Source organism: Panicum virgatum, chromosome 1N (assembly GCF_016808335.1).
Source record: "Panicum virgatum strain AP13 chromosome 1N, P.virgatum_v5, whole genome shotgun sequence".
Lineage (NCBI taxonomy): Eukaryota > Viridiplantae > Streptophyta > Magnoliopsida > Poales > Poaceae > Panicum > Panicum virgatum.
The window spans coordinates 3,681,324-3,696,607 of record NC_053145.1 but is presented as its reverse complement, the minus strand read 5'-3'; the positions used below and the strand labels follow the sequence as shown (position 1 = coordinate 3,696,607).

The 15,284-nt window shown below is 45.0% G+C and overlaps 1 protein-coding gene across 1 annotated transcript; it reads right to left on the bottom strand.

The window, feature by feature from the left end:
- Nucleotides 1–4,729: 4,729 nt before the first annotated feature.
- Nucleotides 4,730–15,056, bottom strand: LOC120654643 (pathogenesis-related homeodomain protein-like). The gene is made up of 12 exons (XM_039932229.1): nt 14,888–15,056; nt 11,173–11,631; nt 10,375–10,540; nt 10,170–10,290; nt 8,200–8,315; nt 7,754–8,104; nt 7,394–7,591; nt 7,108–7,197; nt 6,742–6,792; nt 6,141–6,215; nt 5,605–5,829; nt 4,730–5,467 (listed from the first exon to the last, which is right to left on the bottom strand). Exons 2-12 carry the CDS (start codon nt 11,589–11,591, stop codon nt 5,051–5,053), a joined length of 2,229 nt encoding a protein of 742 aa, XP_039788163.1. The 5' UTR covers nt 11,592–11,631; nt 14,888–15,056; the 3' UTR covers nt 4,730–5,050.
- Between the last annotated feature and the right edge of the window lie 228 nt (nt 15,057–15,284).

Here is a 15,284-nt window from a genome sequence, read left to right as displayed (position 1 = left end):
GATACTATGCAGTGGGTGGTTAGTGAATTGATTAGCCGCAGTCTGCAACTTGATGATGAATTTTTATCTTTGGAGAAAACGATGAATTTGACCATATCTGACCTCTGTGCCTGTTTGAATTTCCTTTCACCAGACTGCACATTTTGTTACACGCAATAGCTCCTGCAGGCTGCTGCAGCAGCAGCAGTGGTTTTAGCAGCAGCCGTGCAATGCAAGTAGTCTGCATGATCTTTGGAAAAGAAAAAAAAGAAAGTAGCTAGTCTGCATGCTGGTAGCTGCTGCTGCTGCTGGAGCTGCCGGAGCGGTGGCTGGTGCTTTTTGACGCGCTACTCGGCCTTTGCCGTTGCAGGCAAACGCCAAACGCTCCTCTCCTTTGCAGGCTTGCAGTTGCCGCTGTTGCTGGGCTGTGACAGTTATCCTTTTCTGCTGGGCTGTCGCCGGGGAGGAAAAAAGCCAGGCGTGGCCGCATGATGCACGAGACGACCGACCATCCATCCATCCATCCATCTATCCTTGGCCAAAATGGCAAACGCTTCCTGCTGCGCCGCGGCTTCGTCTACCCTGTACAGCAGCTACCATTTTTTTTTTTGGCGAGTTTTAGCTACCATTGTTACAGTGCCTCGTGCCTTTCTTGGTCCGCTTGGCATGCACCAGATAGCAAGATAACCTTCTCTCTGCTCTCTACTGCTACTGCCTACTGCGTCAGCCGATCAGAAAATTCAGAAGTTCAGAACGACCGGCCCCTCTAGCTCGATCGTCCGCTTGGCATGCGCTAGTAGGTGCTTGCAAATTGCAATGCGGCTTGCTTTCACAACAACATTTTTTTAGTCCAAAAAATAGGGATGGTCGTCTCTCGGGAAAAAAAGAGAGCACATTATATTAAAAAATAAAGGAAATGAGGTTGTCGGAGATCGGAACCGGGTTGAACATGTTCCGCCACGAGGAACCCAAGTCGACTTTTCTATACTTGCATGTAGAGAAATCTATCACATATATATTATATATCATCAATCGACTAAGATTTCGTTTTTCTATCCATCACCGTTAACAGGCATTGATCTAAATCTAATAGTTTAGATTTTTCCTCCTTCTCTCTACCTTATCTCCTCCCTCGCTCTCCCCACCTCTTCTCCTTCCTCCATCTAGCCACCTTCTTCCTCCTCCAGCCATCCCGCCGCCTCCCATCCGCCACCGCCCAGCCCCCTCCGCCACCGCCCAGCCCCCTCCGCCACGCCTCCGGTGCGAGCAAGCTAGAGCCCTGCCGCCTCCCATCCGCCCCCGCCATCTCCCAATGTTGCCGCCGTCACCTCCCGCCGCTCGCCCCCGCCCCGACCTGGCCCAACCACCGGTCACCACCGCCCCGACCGGCAGCGCCCCCGCCGCCGCGCCTCTGCCGCCCACGTGCCCGCCTCTTCCGTCAGGGCGGCCTGCCGCCGCCGGATCTCCTTCTAAGGCCGGCGTTGGCGGTGAGCACCCTCCCCCCCTCCCCGCAACGACCCCGAAACCTAACGCGGCCGGAATCTCATCAGGATTGGAGAAAAAAAGGAGGACAAGAAAAACAGCTTTAGCTTTTTTGGGTTGGTGATTAATGGATAAGCAAATTTTAATCAATTGACGAGAAGTAAATCTCTATTTTTTAAACTAGGATCAAACGACAATGAGATTCATATATAGTACTTCTACCATTCTCACACTCTGCCTCCTAATCCGCTGCGAATATAATGGTTCAGGCAAAATCAGAATTCAAATATGAGCGAGTTCACAAAAGATCCAAGCAGTGACAGCGGAAGGCGAGCAGTATATCAGGCGCTGGTAAAGAAATTAAATTTCTGGAAGTTACGACGCTCCGGCCCGGCTAGGGTTTAATTTGCTACTACTTGCCTTTTACCGGAAAGATCCAAGAGCACGCGGAGAGACGCGGGGGCGTGTACGTACGCGATGCCCCCCCCTCCGGCCCGTGGGTGATCTTGATCGATCTGGAGAAGATGATGGCACACATGGGGCCAAGGGCGTGCGTGCTGCCCCGATGCAACCAAAAACTCGCAACGATCGATGCATGCGAGTATGGTTGCAATGCAACCGATCCAGATCTACAGTGCCTGCCACTGCTTGATAGTTGATGCATGATCACCGCTGCACAGTAAGACACCCAGAGAGAGGGAGAGAGAGGGAGGGAGAGCGAGACCCAGTGCTCGTTTGGTCCAGGGCGCGGCAGCGTCGACGCAGCACTGTACGTCGACGCAGATTCCGAGGCGGCTGCCGACGACGCCGCGGAGCCGGGCCGGGGGGCGACAGTCGCTGGCTAGTGGACCCCACTGCTTGTGCTTGGTAACCGTGCGTCGTCGTCGCTTGTGTGTACGTTGTGCGTGTGCGTGCGAACTTCCCACGCGTCCGGCGACCGTCTCTCGTGCATGCAGGCCAGGGTCTCTGGTAAACACGAAAAATGCAGCTCGTAAGGTCGAAAAAATAATAATATCGACACCGTTTTACCGGGTGAATCTCTAACCCCATAATCACGACAAAATATATGATGTGTTCTAATAATGATAAATTTTTAACCGAACAACAGAGTTGTCGATTGTATTAACAAGAAGATGAGAATTTGGATTGGACGATACAATAAGAGATTTACTCCTTTTAAGGTGACTTAGATCTTGAATTTGCCTAAGTCATTAACGTGGACCGTTGGATCCCGTCCAGAATCGATCTGTGTGTCTTTGTTTTGTTTTGTATTTGTGTCTAATGTTGCAAGTAACTTACGAGAATGCAATATCTAAATATACAATAAATAGAAAAAACACCGGCTTCGAACATGAAGCAACTTGACGGCAACCTAACATCAAGCAACTTTCTAGTTTTTATTTGGCTTCTGGTTTTTTGCTTTATTTTCCTTTCTAGTTTCTTTTGATTTACTTTTTCTTCATTTGTAAGAATTTGTAACTTCTTCTCTTTAATATATTTTAACCAGTAGGCGTGTGCCCCTCCTGTTCCCATAAAAAAACATCAAGCAACTTAAGAAACAAGCTGTGCACCACTCAAATACCAAGCCAGCACTCAGCCATTGCAAACTCCACAAATCAAACATCACCTGTCACGGCTTTGGAATGATAATTAAGTACATGTTGAAAGCATCTATCTTATCTTGTCACTGTTTGTACGAATTTCTACGTTAACGGTCAAAGTCAAATACAATTTTGACCCGTACGGGAACCTAAAACTACGGAGTAGTCTGGTCGTGGTTAAATACCAAAAGTAGAAACAGATTGGCGTGCTCTGTAAGAGCCTGCTGCCTCAAGTCTGTACGATCTCTGAACCTCTGCAGGAATGTGGTGTTGTCGACGTGCACGTTTCCGCTGGCCAGAGAGAGGAACTCCTGTTCCATTTGTGTTCCTTCTGCTGCGCAGCTGCGATCCCAACACATTACTGTGCACGTCCGTGCTCTTACTGTACTCCAACCGTTTTCACTTGATTTCTTCCCACCTCCAATATATAACTTTTCGCTCCCAAACAAACGGTTTCATCCGTCCTAAATTATTAGTTATTTATTTTTTAAAATTTATATACATTGCTACATATATATTAAGTATATCACCCCATCCAAAGGTGCAAGACATTTGTTTTGGCTTAAATCAAAGTAGTTTAAATTTGTTCAAATTTACAAAGAAGAATATTAACATTTAACACATCAAACAATTAATAAATTATTAACATATATTTCATAATAACTTTAAATTGTTCTCATCTGGCATTCATAATATTACTACTTTTTTCTATTAATTTTGTCAAACTTAGAATAACTTGACAAAACAAAATGATTTATATTTCAGGATGGAAGGAGCGGGTGGTTTGCAAAGCATATAAATTTGGAAAAGCTAAAACAACTAATAATTTAGGATGGAGGAGGTATACACGCAAAGATCTCGTGAAATCACATCAAATCCGGCCGTCACCAATCACTCGCGCCGAGCAGTGCGAAACGCTGTGAACAGTACGATAAGAACACCCACCACATGGTTCCAAGCGAGCATACAAATATATCTGACGTCCCCATCGGCAAGAACACGCATGACCATGAGCTGCCCATCTTATCCCGGCCCTGTCAGCTAGGTACCGCGCGTCCCCCTAACAGAGGGATTGCATTGCATGGCGCGCGGCGCGGACACTTGGACCCCTAAACCATCCTCCGTTCCCTCCGGATAACGCGAAGTTGGTTGATGCTGCTGCGTGGGCTGTGCAGTGCAGCACAAGGTCAGTGGTCACGGACCATGGGTGAAAAAGGAGGCCACCCTCTAGGCTCTTATCCAGTATCCTGCTGCCTTTACCTCTCGCTGCTCCAGCCAATTTGACTGCTTGAAATTTGAAAAAGAAAAGGTGTTATCGTGTAAATTTTTGGCTTGGTTTTGGAGCTGGAGATCTATCTCGCCGAGGAAGCATCTCTTTTTCCAGGGCTGCCTGGTCTTGGGTAAAGTGTGATGGTATGGCAACATCAACAGGATCCATTTCCTGATACATGAACCAGTGGTTATATTAGGCAGTTTCTGCAATCTGGTTGTTTCCGGTGTCCAGAAGATTAAACTGAAACGATACGTTACTGATTTGTGTCACCAGCAGTTTCCGGGAGCGAATTCTAACAGCAATACAACAGAGCAAAGCTTTGAATTCAAACGGCAGTAAAATAGCAAAATTTGTACAGCACACATTCTGTCGCGCGACAGCACACAGGGGAATCATGCATGCATGTTAAGTTCTCTTTGAAATTAAATGACTCGTTGAGATCAGTGTGCTTGGTACAACCATCAGGTCATAAGAACAACTTTGCTAATAAGTCCAACTCTGATCTAGAACATATAAATTCCAAGGCACCGAAGGTATGTTTCTGGCTCATTTAGACTACCAGACGCCTATCAGTAATGTCGAGGCCCCAGAGCACTCTGACAGTATGTTATGTAAGCCGGCACTTGTCTGTTTCTTGTTTCCTTTTTTTTCTTGGTTCTCTATACAGTTATCTGCTATATAAAACCTATAAGCAATGCCCAGATAAAGCGCCATGCTACGCTTTTTCCTTGAGCTCAGCGGATGGCACCAGCACCACAGCTTTGTTTTTCATGTCACTCCCACCATTACCACAGCCCTCTGCTCCTGACGACAGCATGTTCTTCTTCAGCTTCTGCAGCCTACATTCAAGTCCGCACATCTCATCGATAAGATCCAGGAAAGGCTGATAATCTGAGGCCCCAACATCCACCAAAGGAGCAGCTTGCTCTTCAGGGCAGGCACCAGTATACATCTCAGAAGCAGCTTGCTCTTCAGCACAGGCACCAGTATCCATCTGAGGAGCACCTTGCTCTTCAGCGCAGGCACCACTATCTATCTGAGAAGCAGCTTGCTCTCCAGCGCTGACTTCACTGATTATTGGATGGCTCAAATCGGTCCACAAACAAGACTTGCTTGTAGGTGACATGCTCTCCTGCAAACATGTTGAGGCTACACAATCAATTCAATGGATCTGACAGAAGTAGATCATTTTTCAAGGCCCCTGCTACTGTGGATTAGTTCTAAAATTTAGACAAGATAAACACAATCAGCTTTGTGTATAGTTTCTACCTTGACTTGGTCTGTTGCAGAACAAGCTCGCCTCACAGGGCTGCTAGTTGATTCCATCTTCCTCTTCTCAAGATTCCGTTGCAATCGTGTAGGCACATTGATGATTTCAGACAAGGGAACAAAGCATGAATTGTCTCCTGAATCAACCTTGCCCAAGATACCAGCTTTTTCTTCACTTGTTCCCAAGTTATTGGAGGTAGCAGTAACATGACCATTTCTTTCAGCCTGCAGGACAAAAGAGACAATAACAAACACAGTCTGTTGAATTACCCACAAGATAAAACAAAAGAAATATTTGAGCACAATGGTGATGTGTTGACTGACAGTTACAGAAATCATTGATTCAAGTATCTAATAAACACTAAGAGTCTATGACTATAATTCCTTTGTGGGCATGGCACTATTATAACTGCCAGGATCAACAAGAATACTTCATAAAACTGAGAAACTCTTCTCAATATTTGCTTGCATGGTAGGGACCTTGGTGATTTCAGACATAGGAAAATAAAAGAGTACGAATTTTCTGCTGAATCAACCTTGCCTGAGATTCCAGCTTTTCCTTTACTTCTTGAGCTTTTGCTGGGAGCGGTATTATGACTGTTCCCTTCAGCCTGAAGGATAGCACTAATATTAAAAATGTTCGAGTATATAACCACAAGAAACAGAATGAAAACTAGAACTTGGTTCTGTGTATCCTTCACCTTCAATAAATTTACACATGGAACCAAAGCATATGGAATAGCAGAACATATAACAGTTAAATTGCAGTTTAGTCTAGAACTTGGTTCTGTGTATGCTTCAATAATTTTACACATGAAATCAAAGCATATGGAATCGTAGAAAATATATAATGGTTAAAATGCAATTTAGTTTGTGACAACAAATGATTCTGTATAAAATAATTGTGCACCTGTAGAAATCACAGATTCACTGGACTAAATAAATTGACATAATTATTTTTAGGACTTTGCTTACGGACCTCCCAGCAAATTCTAGCATAGAGAAACAGGAGTCATTGGGTGGGGAGAAACCAAAAATCAAAGACAACACTTAGGACAACTAGGAATGCAAGGAAACATTATTTAGTCAATGAAATTACACAGATTATATGAATAACCATGAGATAGGAATCCATGCCTTACGATCTCTGAGAGCAGCACACCGAGTATTTTTGAACCATTTATCAATCTGCAAATGGATGAGAGTCACTGGTTACTGCTGCTGAAGACATTTTAAGGAAACACAAGTTGGTAATCATTCTATACTTAGACACCCTGCCTATCACATTGTCAGATGAAAAGAGTGGCAACTGACAACTGTGGTATTGACTTGAGCATCTGATTTTAATTATGAATGGCATGTATAGTATCTCTTATAACAGAAGTTATAAGTCAGGTGCCACAGGGTAATTGAACGGCAGAAAGCAACTTCTAGGTGAATAAACACATACATGTTAGAAGTAACACAGAGCTGTCAAAATTGATCCAATTAAACACTACGTACCTTTTCAAAAGAGATGTCCAATTCTTTCGAGAGATTTTCTTTGACATCCCGGGGTGGGAGCTCATTTTCAGCAAAAGATTTGCGAAGCACCTAATTTAGACAGGTTAAGGACAGATGATATTAATGACATTGACAAGCAAGCGTAAACAAGACAAAAATGACAATTTCACAGGTGCAGGCACAATAAGCCAGATTGAAATCCCATTACAGCCATGAGTTCATCTTATATCATAACAAATACAAATGTGAATAACAATATGCATATATAAAGGGGCCTATCAATTACCTCGACTGCTGCGGGAGGAATCCTGAAAAGTTTTCTCCCCTTCTTCTGGATCTTTTCATATGATAGAACATTTGAGAAACCCTCAACAGAATTATCCCCATCACTCCTTGCACGTGTTTTTCTTTTCTTTCTTCTGTCATGACCCCAATCTTCATCCTCACTCGGCTCTTCATTCTCAATTATTTTGCCAAACATTTCCTGGGAAGGATAAAAAGTATTCAACATTCCAGCCGGTTGGGCTAACTTAATCCCACAATCAAAATACTTACTTAATGAAGGTGTGACCTATAAAAAATACATCCAAGCAAAACGATTTAAATTGCAGTACTGATGGCGATAATTTAGACTGGTGAAACAAACCTCATTAAGTCTTCTGTAATCAACATCTCTTCTTGGCCTTTGGTATGTTAGGATCTGTGTGCAATCATCTTCACTAGAATCAATGCCTAAGTCCAAATTGGCATGACAGAACCCTTCAGCACTATTGAATTCTGCTGATATGAATTCCGGAATATCATCATTTGGAGAATAAAGTGGACTTCCTGAACCATTGGAATCATCAGACATAATTTCTTCCCCGCTGCTCATGCAACTACTGTTGGCCTCGTTTTCTTCAGGATCATAGTCCTCATCACCTGAATACTCAGAAAGCCAATCTTCATCTAGTGCATCCTCAGAGTCAATTTGTTCAGTTGCTTCCTTGAAAACATCCTATAAAAAGCAAGTAGAGTTGACAATCGACAGAAATAGTATGGAATAACTAAAGTAAAACGATCATAACAGGTGCGGAAATGATGAACACTCACTTCAAAAGGGCACTTCACCGTAAAATTTGTTCCTAGATGTGCATTAATAGCTTCTAAAATTTTCACCTTGCACAAACAGAATTTGCAAAGCCATCCAAGGCTACTTGTTGGAGGAGCTGAGGTTGCACAAGACAGATAGACGTATTAATGGTAAAATAATTAGTACTGCAATATCTGTTTAAGAATAGACAAACAAGTCTGTGTATTTCAAATGAGGAGCAAAAAGTACAGCACGCAATAGAAATAAGTACAACACCATCACAACAGAATCTGTAGTTCCTAGATTATAAGATCAGGCATTAAATTACATCATCTTTTAAAATTCATCCTGATGAAGGTGAGCAACATTTAAGGTACATATCTACCCATGCTCAAATAATTATGACAAACTAAAAGTAGAAAAGCTGTGTGATAGAATGGCTCTATTATGGTCCTGTTTGTTTTCAATTAGCTTATAATCTAAGCGTGGCCGAGAGAAGCGAAGATTTTCTCGCTTCTCGATTCTCGCATCTCGTAGTACAAATCTCTGAAGCGGATTACCACAGAAGCGAAAATAAGCGAGGCGTTTGGTGGGATTATCGCTTATTTCCATCTAAAAGCCGATTATAATCGGAAACAAACAGGGCCTGTGTGAAGTATCTGAGCAAAATGTTTGACAGAACTATTGCAAAACCAGATAATGTAAAGAAACAATAGCAGTAACTCAAAAAATAAGCAGCAGTTCTTATAAAATGAATGCCACTCAATAATCACTGGTGTATATTGCATCCAGAACCTAAGCAAAAGCATACCGAATTGTGAACAGCACTACAACATAAAAGCATTATTACATAGAAAAGAAGAAAAAATTACAATAGTTCAAAAACCAAGAGACAATCTTGAGTTAGCACCTACTTCAGACTTATCTAATTAAAGATTGACCCTAAACTCTAATAGTGCTGATTTTGGTCCCTAGCAACCTCCACTTTGCTTACTGCAGTTCCATAAATTGCAATATCGTTGAATTTCCGCACAAGTTCTCTCGTACCACAGGTTGAGTTGGACAATTGGCACAGCTGGCTAGGGTCTGTGCTAAAATAGTAAAATTGCCAATCAAATGTCTGTATTGCATATGACAATCATGATAAGCAAACTAAACATTGGCAGTGTCAGTAACAAATGAATTCAAACTGCGAACTTTGGTATGCAGATGCAAATGGTTTTACATCCAGCCTTGGCCATCTACAGCCCATGTGGGCAATCAGACAGCTCGATTGTCTCAACTTGTCACACGTGATGTTTTTTTGATACAATAAGTAATACAAGGAAGCAAATGAGCAAAACTAAAAAGTTAGGCAGCAAGAAGCCGATCTCTAAAATATGTTTACGTTAGAGGAATTAGTGTAAAATTCAACTGTGAGTGCTTGGGAACCTTGCAGTACATGAAATAGAGCAAAATTGAACACAGATTTTCAAAGTCAACCTGGAACCTAGATGGAGTGACGGATAACTTTTTTTAGTAAGGGACAAATCTAACGAAGACTTAGACATATAACTTTTACCCGTCAACAAACAGCCTTTTTTTCTCGAACGCGCAGGAGAGCTGCGCATCAATATATTAAGAAGAAAAGGGGGTAATGATCCCCAAAATGTTACAGATCAGAAGGGCCTGCAACCCACCCTAGCAACAAGGTTAAGAGACTCTTACAAAAACAGACATGACCAGAAACACTAGACCAGAAAACACCCCCAAGTGGCTGGACCTGCCAGGGCGAGGAGGTGGGAAACTCCTTGAGCCCCCGCAAAGGACCATTGCTGTATCACACATTCACACTAAATACAAAAAAACAGCATGACAGGCTGAAACAGATAGGAGGGAGGGAAGGGGGAGGGTGCAAGATAATACCATTTAATCTCATTAATCTCAACAAGCAACCATATCAAATAAATAAATAACCGAATATTTGGAAGGAAAAGAAGAAATAAAATACCATTTTTTTCTAAAGCAGGTTCCGAACATTTCTCATGATATGCCCTTTTGCAAGCCCCTTCGCAGAGGATAATTTTATTGCTGGGAAATGATTCATGAGACTTGCATCTCGAACACATGATCTAGCAAAACAAATATTGATAATTTATCAGTTGAAAGATCCTGTGGAAGTAGAGCATCTGTCATTCGCTTGATGGTATACGTACATGTTCAGAATTGGTAGGTGCAACTGGAGGCATCACTGGGTCATCAACACCCCCAGTGGAATTATACAAATCAAGTTGACGAATAACATCACGTATAGCAATTTTGCATTTTATGATCTGTTTCTTGGCACGCTGCAGTTCCTTCTCTGGTTTTATTTTCTCTCGGCTGTTCGGAAAGTTGCACTTAATTAGTGTACTATTTAGTATTTACTATCATACCATATTTTACTGTACTAATTCATACGTAAAAGCAACGGAGCAACATAAGCAAGGAAATTATATAACAGCATCAAGGTGGAACTGATTAACAACAGTAGTATGGCCTGTTAACATGATTCTATTGAAACAATAGGCAGGAAAATAAGAGTCTACTTTCACTAGATCATGTCAACAAAAGGTACTGTACAGAACTTTCATCTCATAAACTTCAATCACATAAGTCCAAAAGTATACTTCCGACAAATTAACAGATCAGCATTATCCCTAGACTTGTGATCTTACTACAATTAAGAAAACTTAATTGCTTAAAAGTGTGTCCTTGTCGTATTAGCCACACGAAGCTATTCTACGTGGAGTATATAAGTTCCAAACAAATTGATGTCTTGTTGGCTTCAAGCCTTAAAAGTCTAAGCTACGTTACATTTATGTGAACTTCCTCCCTCCAGAAAATTTTATCCCGACATGATAATGTTATTCAGGTTACTTTTTAAATGAAAAATGCATTAACTCTAGGTGGATACATAGATTTGAAATTTTTCTTTCACCAGCAGATGACAGCAGTTAGAGCATAGTGTGCACCTTTGGCCATTCCATCCATCCCCAGAGTAAGCATCTAATAAATTCTGCTCCAATTTTATCTTGATTAGAAAATATCTCGCTCTTCTTTCCAAACGAATTGTTTCATCAATATTTTGCCTTTTTCTTCTTTTCTTCCTCCTCGCTACTAGTCCTGTTACAGTTTTTCCAGCAACAGAATCTGAATTCTTCCACCGCTTCAGAGGGCTACAATGATATTTCTTCGTTATGCTTTTTGCCAGAGTAGCATTCCTAACTTTCCTTGGTGATCTCTTCAAAGGAGAATCGGATTTACACTGGTGGGAAGCATTACGTCGACTTCGTCTGTTTGATACAGGAACCAACTCTGAAGAGGTCTCTTTCCTCCTTTTTGATGATCGTCCGGAATTGGAGCATACCGATTTATTTTCTGAAGAATGCATCACTGTGGTGGTGATGATGATGATCACAGGGGACTAATACCTAATATGATAAAAAGATGCGTTAAATACAAGATAGGCATAGTAAGAAACTGCGCCAAAAAAACTAGTGGCAACATGAAGAAAATATGGTAACTAGATAGTTATACAACAACAACAACAACATAGCATTTTATCCCAAGCGAGTTGGGGTAGGCTAGAGATGAAACCCAAAAGACACAAAGGTCACGGTTCAGGCACGTTGATAGCTAGTCTCCAAGCGCTCATATCCAAAGCTACATCCTCAGAGATATCCCAATCTTTAAGGTCTCTCTTAACCTTATCGGCACGCTTTAGCACCCCACTACGCACCGGCGCCTCCGGAGGCCTCCGTTGGACATGTCCAAACCATCTCAACCGATGTTGGGTAAGTTTCTCCTCAATTGGTGCCACCCCTACCCTTTCCCAAATAACTTCGTTCCAGACTCTCTCTCTCCTTGTGTGCCCGCAAAACCACCGCAACATCCGCATCTCTGCTACACTCAGTTGCTGGACATGTCGCCTTTTTGTAGGCCAACATTCAGCACCATATAAAATAGAGTGCTAAAAATAAAATAGGTATTATTTAGCAAAAATCTATGCTGATGTCAACTGTTATTTCTTAGGCATGCCATGTGTGTAAAGTTGGTCATACTGGAAGCATTTACAGAAAGGGAGCGTATCCTATGGAAACCAGCTATCCTACGTAAACTTTGGAAACTTCAATCAAGACCTTTGGATGGGCATCCGATGGATAGGGATGGAGGTGGAACAATTTTGCAAATAACCGCCCGCGATTATCCTTGCTAATCTTGTTTTTTGCAAATCTCCCCGGCAGAAACCCTGTCCGGCGCCTGGGACGCGTCATCCGTGTCGCTTTGTGTTGACTCTGCCTCCCGCGATTCAAGACGCCGCCGCCCAGCGAATCGCAAACGCCGTCGTCCTCGCGGGACTCACACGACGTCGTCGTCGCCCGCCGCCCCTTCGTTTCTCGCCGCGCCGCCGGCCCTTCGCGAGTTGGCCGTTGCCCGCCCGCCCACGTCGATCGTAGACTCCATGGCGTCGCCGAGCTCCATCGCGTTCGCAGCCGGCGGCGTCTGGCGATTCACTGGGCGGCGGCAGCGTCTTGAATCACGGGAGGCGGAGTCGAAACGAATCGACGGGGACAACGCGTCCCAGGGCGCCGGACGGGGTTGCTGCGGGGGTTGAGTTGCAAAAAATGAAATTAGCAAGGCTAATTGCGAGTGGTTATTTGCAAAATTGTCCCACCTCCACCCCTATCCATCGGATGCCCATCCAGAGGTCTTGGTTGGAGTTTTCAAAGTTTGCACAAGATAGCTGGTTTTCATAGGATACGCTGCCTTACAGAAAACAATTGTTGTGCCAGGTTCACCCCCCCTCCCCCCACCCACCACCCCAACAAAAAAACAGCATTAATCTATACAGGTGTGCACAGGAACATATCAACAAACTTACCAACTTTGACATAAACATAGTACACTACTGTTTCAGATGATGACATGATGTGCAGTACTGTATTACTTCTTCCCAACTGTCACAGCCCAGAAAAAAAAGGAAAGAAAATAAAAATCCCCGCCGAGCCCCACCTGACAGCCTCTCCCTCTCCTCTCTCTGTTCTGCTCGCGGCGCGCCGCACGCACGCGTCGCCGCCGCCGGTCAACCTCGTGCCACGTGCCGGCCATCTTCGGCAGCCGTGCCACGCTCGTCCTCCCTCACGCCCTTATCCGTTCGCTCGCCCCATCCTCTACCGAGGTCGGCCCCGTTCCCCCTCAAACCCTAGCCCTCCCCCTCCACCATTGGCGCCGGCCGAGCTCCTCACCGCCGCGATTCGCCGCCTCGGTGAGCCCCCTCGCCGATTCCTCGTGGGAGTAGCATCCTCTCCCTCGCCTCCTTTGATTTTGGCCCTCATCCGGCCTCATCCGCCTCCCTGCAGGGCCGCCGCCGCTCGCCGCCGCCCAACGCCGTCGCACCGCCTGTCCGTTGCCGCTCCTCGCCCGCACCGCCGCCGATGAGGCTCGCCGCCTCCTCCTCGTCCCCGTGCGCACCTTCCCCGGCCCGCTCTGGCCTCGCCTCGCCGCGCCGCCTCACGTCGCCGCCACCGTCGCCGCGCGTGCACGCGCGCCGTGGCCGCGCCCCGCCGCGGGTCAAGGCCCCTGGTCGGCCTTGACTCGGGCTGGTGGGCCGCTGGCCAGTGGGCCCGGCCTGTCGGCCTCTGGGCTGGCCGGCTGGGGTGCATCTAGCGTTTTTCTAGGTGTTTAGTTGAGCAGCAAACTTGCAAAATCCATAGAAATTCATGTATAGCTCCAAAAATTATGAAACTTGTTTTGTTTGTTTCCTCTAGCTGAGATCTACTTAGGAAAAATGTTGTTTTGCATGTTACTTTGCTGTAGATTTATCTATAGTTTTATCTTGCAAAAGTGAGTTTAATGCTTATTTATTTGTGTACTGCTAGAAAAATCTCAAACTAAATTTTGTTAGACTCCTTGTGAGGTGTAGTTTTCAGTGGTACAACTTGTTCACATGCTTCCTTGCTGTGTATCAAAGTTTTAGTTTGTTTTCTTATACTTTATCTGAAAATGGTTTAATATAGAACTTTTTGCTGGAAAGTGAGAAAATAGTAAACCCAGTTTTGTTAGCTTTGTTTTCATGCCTAGTATCTAAGGTATTTTTTTTTGTTTTGTTTAGATAAGTTTGCATGTCTTTTCCGATTTATCTTATTTTGAATTGCTGAAAACTAATACATTTATGATTAATTATAAGTAATACATTTAGGTAATACATTTATTTTGAATTAGCGCGTGGCGTGTCGAGAGACGGACACGTGCTAGCCCTCAACTTAAAGGATTAATCAATAATTTCACCTAAACCGAGTGCAAATTGGGCGGTTCTCACACCAACCATGCAGATCACTGTCACAAGGTGGACAGGTGAGCACAGTACGTTTTGCACATACCAAACCCGAGCGGACAGAGTAGTTGTAATTTAAAGCCGGTTGATTCCAAGCCGACCGGTGAAATGGGGGACACCTCCAACTTCAAATCCACTAGAGGAAGCAGATCCGGACTCTACAACACCGAACAGAACCAAACGGAACCTACCCAATCGATCCCCCTCTTCAGAAACACTAACCAGCTACACAGCAACCAGCAAACCAAATCGCAGAGCAGAGGCACCGCTAGCTAGTGGGGAGCCGAGAGGGAGCGAGGCGGGGTGGGTGAAGCTGAAGTGGGGGATTAAGATAGCGTAGCCTTGGCGCGTACCAGTACAATGGCACCGGCGACGGAGCAGCCGGGGCGCGCCGACCACCGGCCCGCCCGCCCGCCCAGATGCGGGGAGCGCGTCCGGCCACGGCGGGCGCTGGAGGCAGCCGACGGAGCTCGGGGCGGAGAAGACGGCGCTAGGGCATGGCGGCGGCTGCTGGGGGTGGGGTGGGGGGGGGAGAAGAGCGGAGCGGAGCGGCGGTGTCAACAGGAAGGCGGAGGCGGAGGCGGCGTTGCTGCTGCAAGAGAGAGAGAGAGAGAGAGAGAGAGAGAATTGAAGAGGACGCGGAAATGAAGGGGGGCAGCCGGGCAGGGATGACGTGTCGCCTCGGTTTCTCTGCGCCCCCAGCTGTTGACGCCCGCGGCAGAGGGCGGACGGCCGGACGGGTGGGATGGT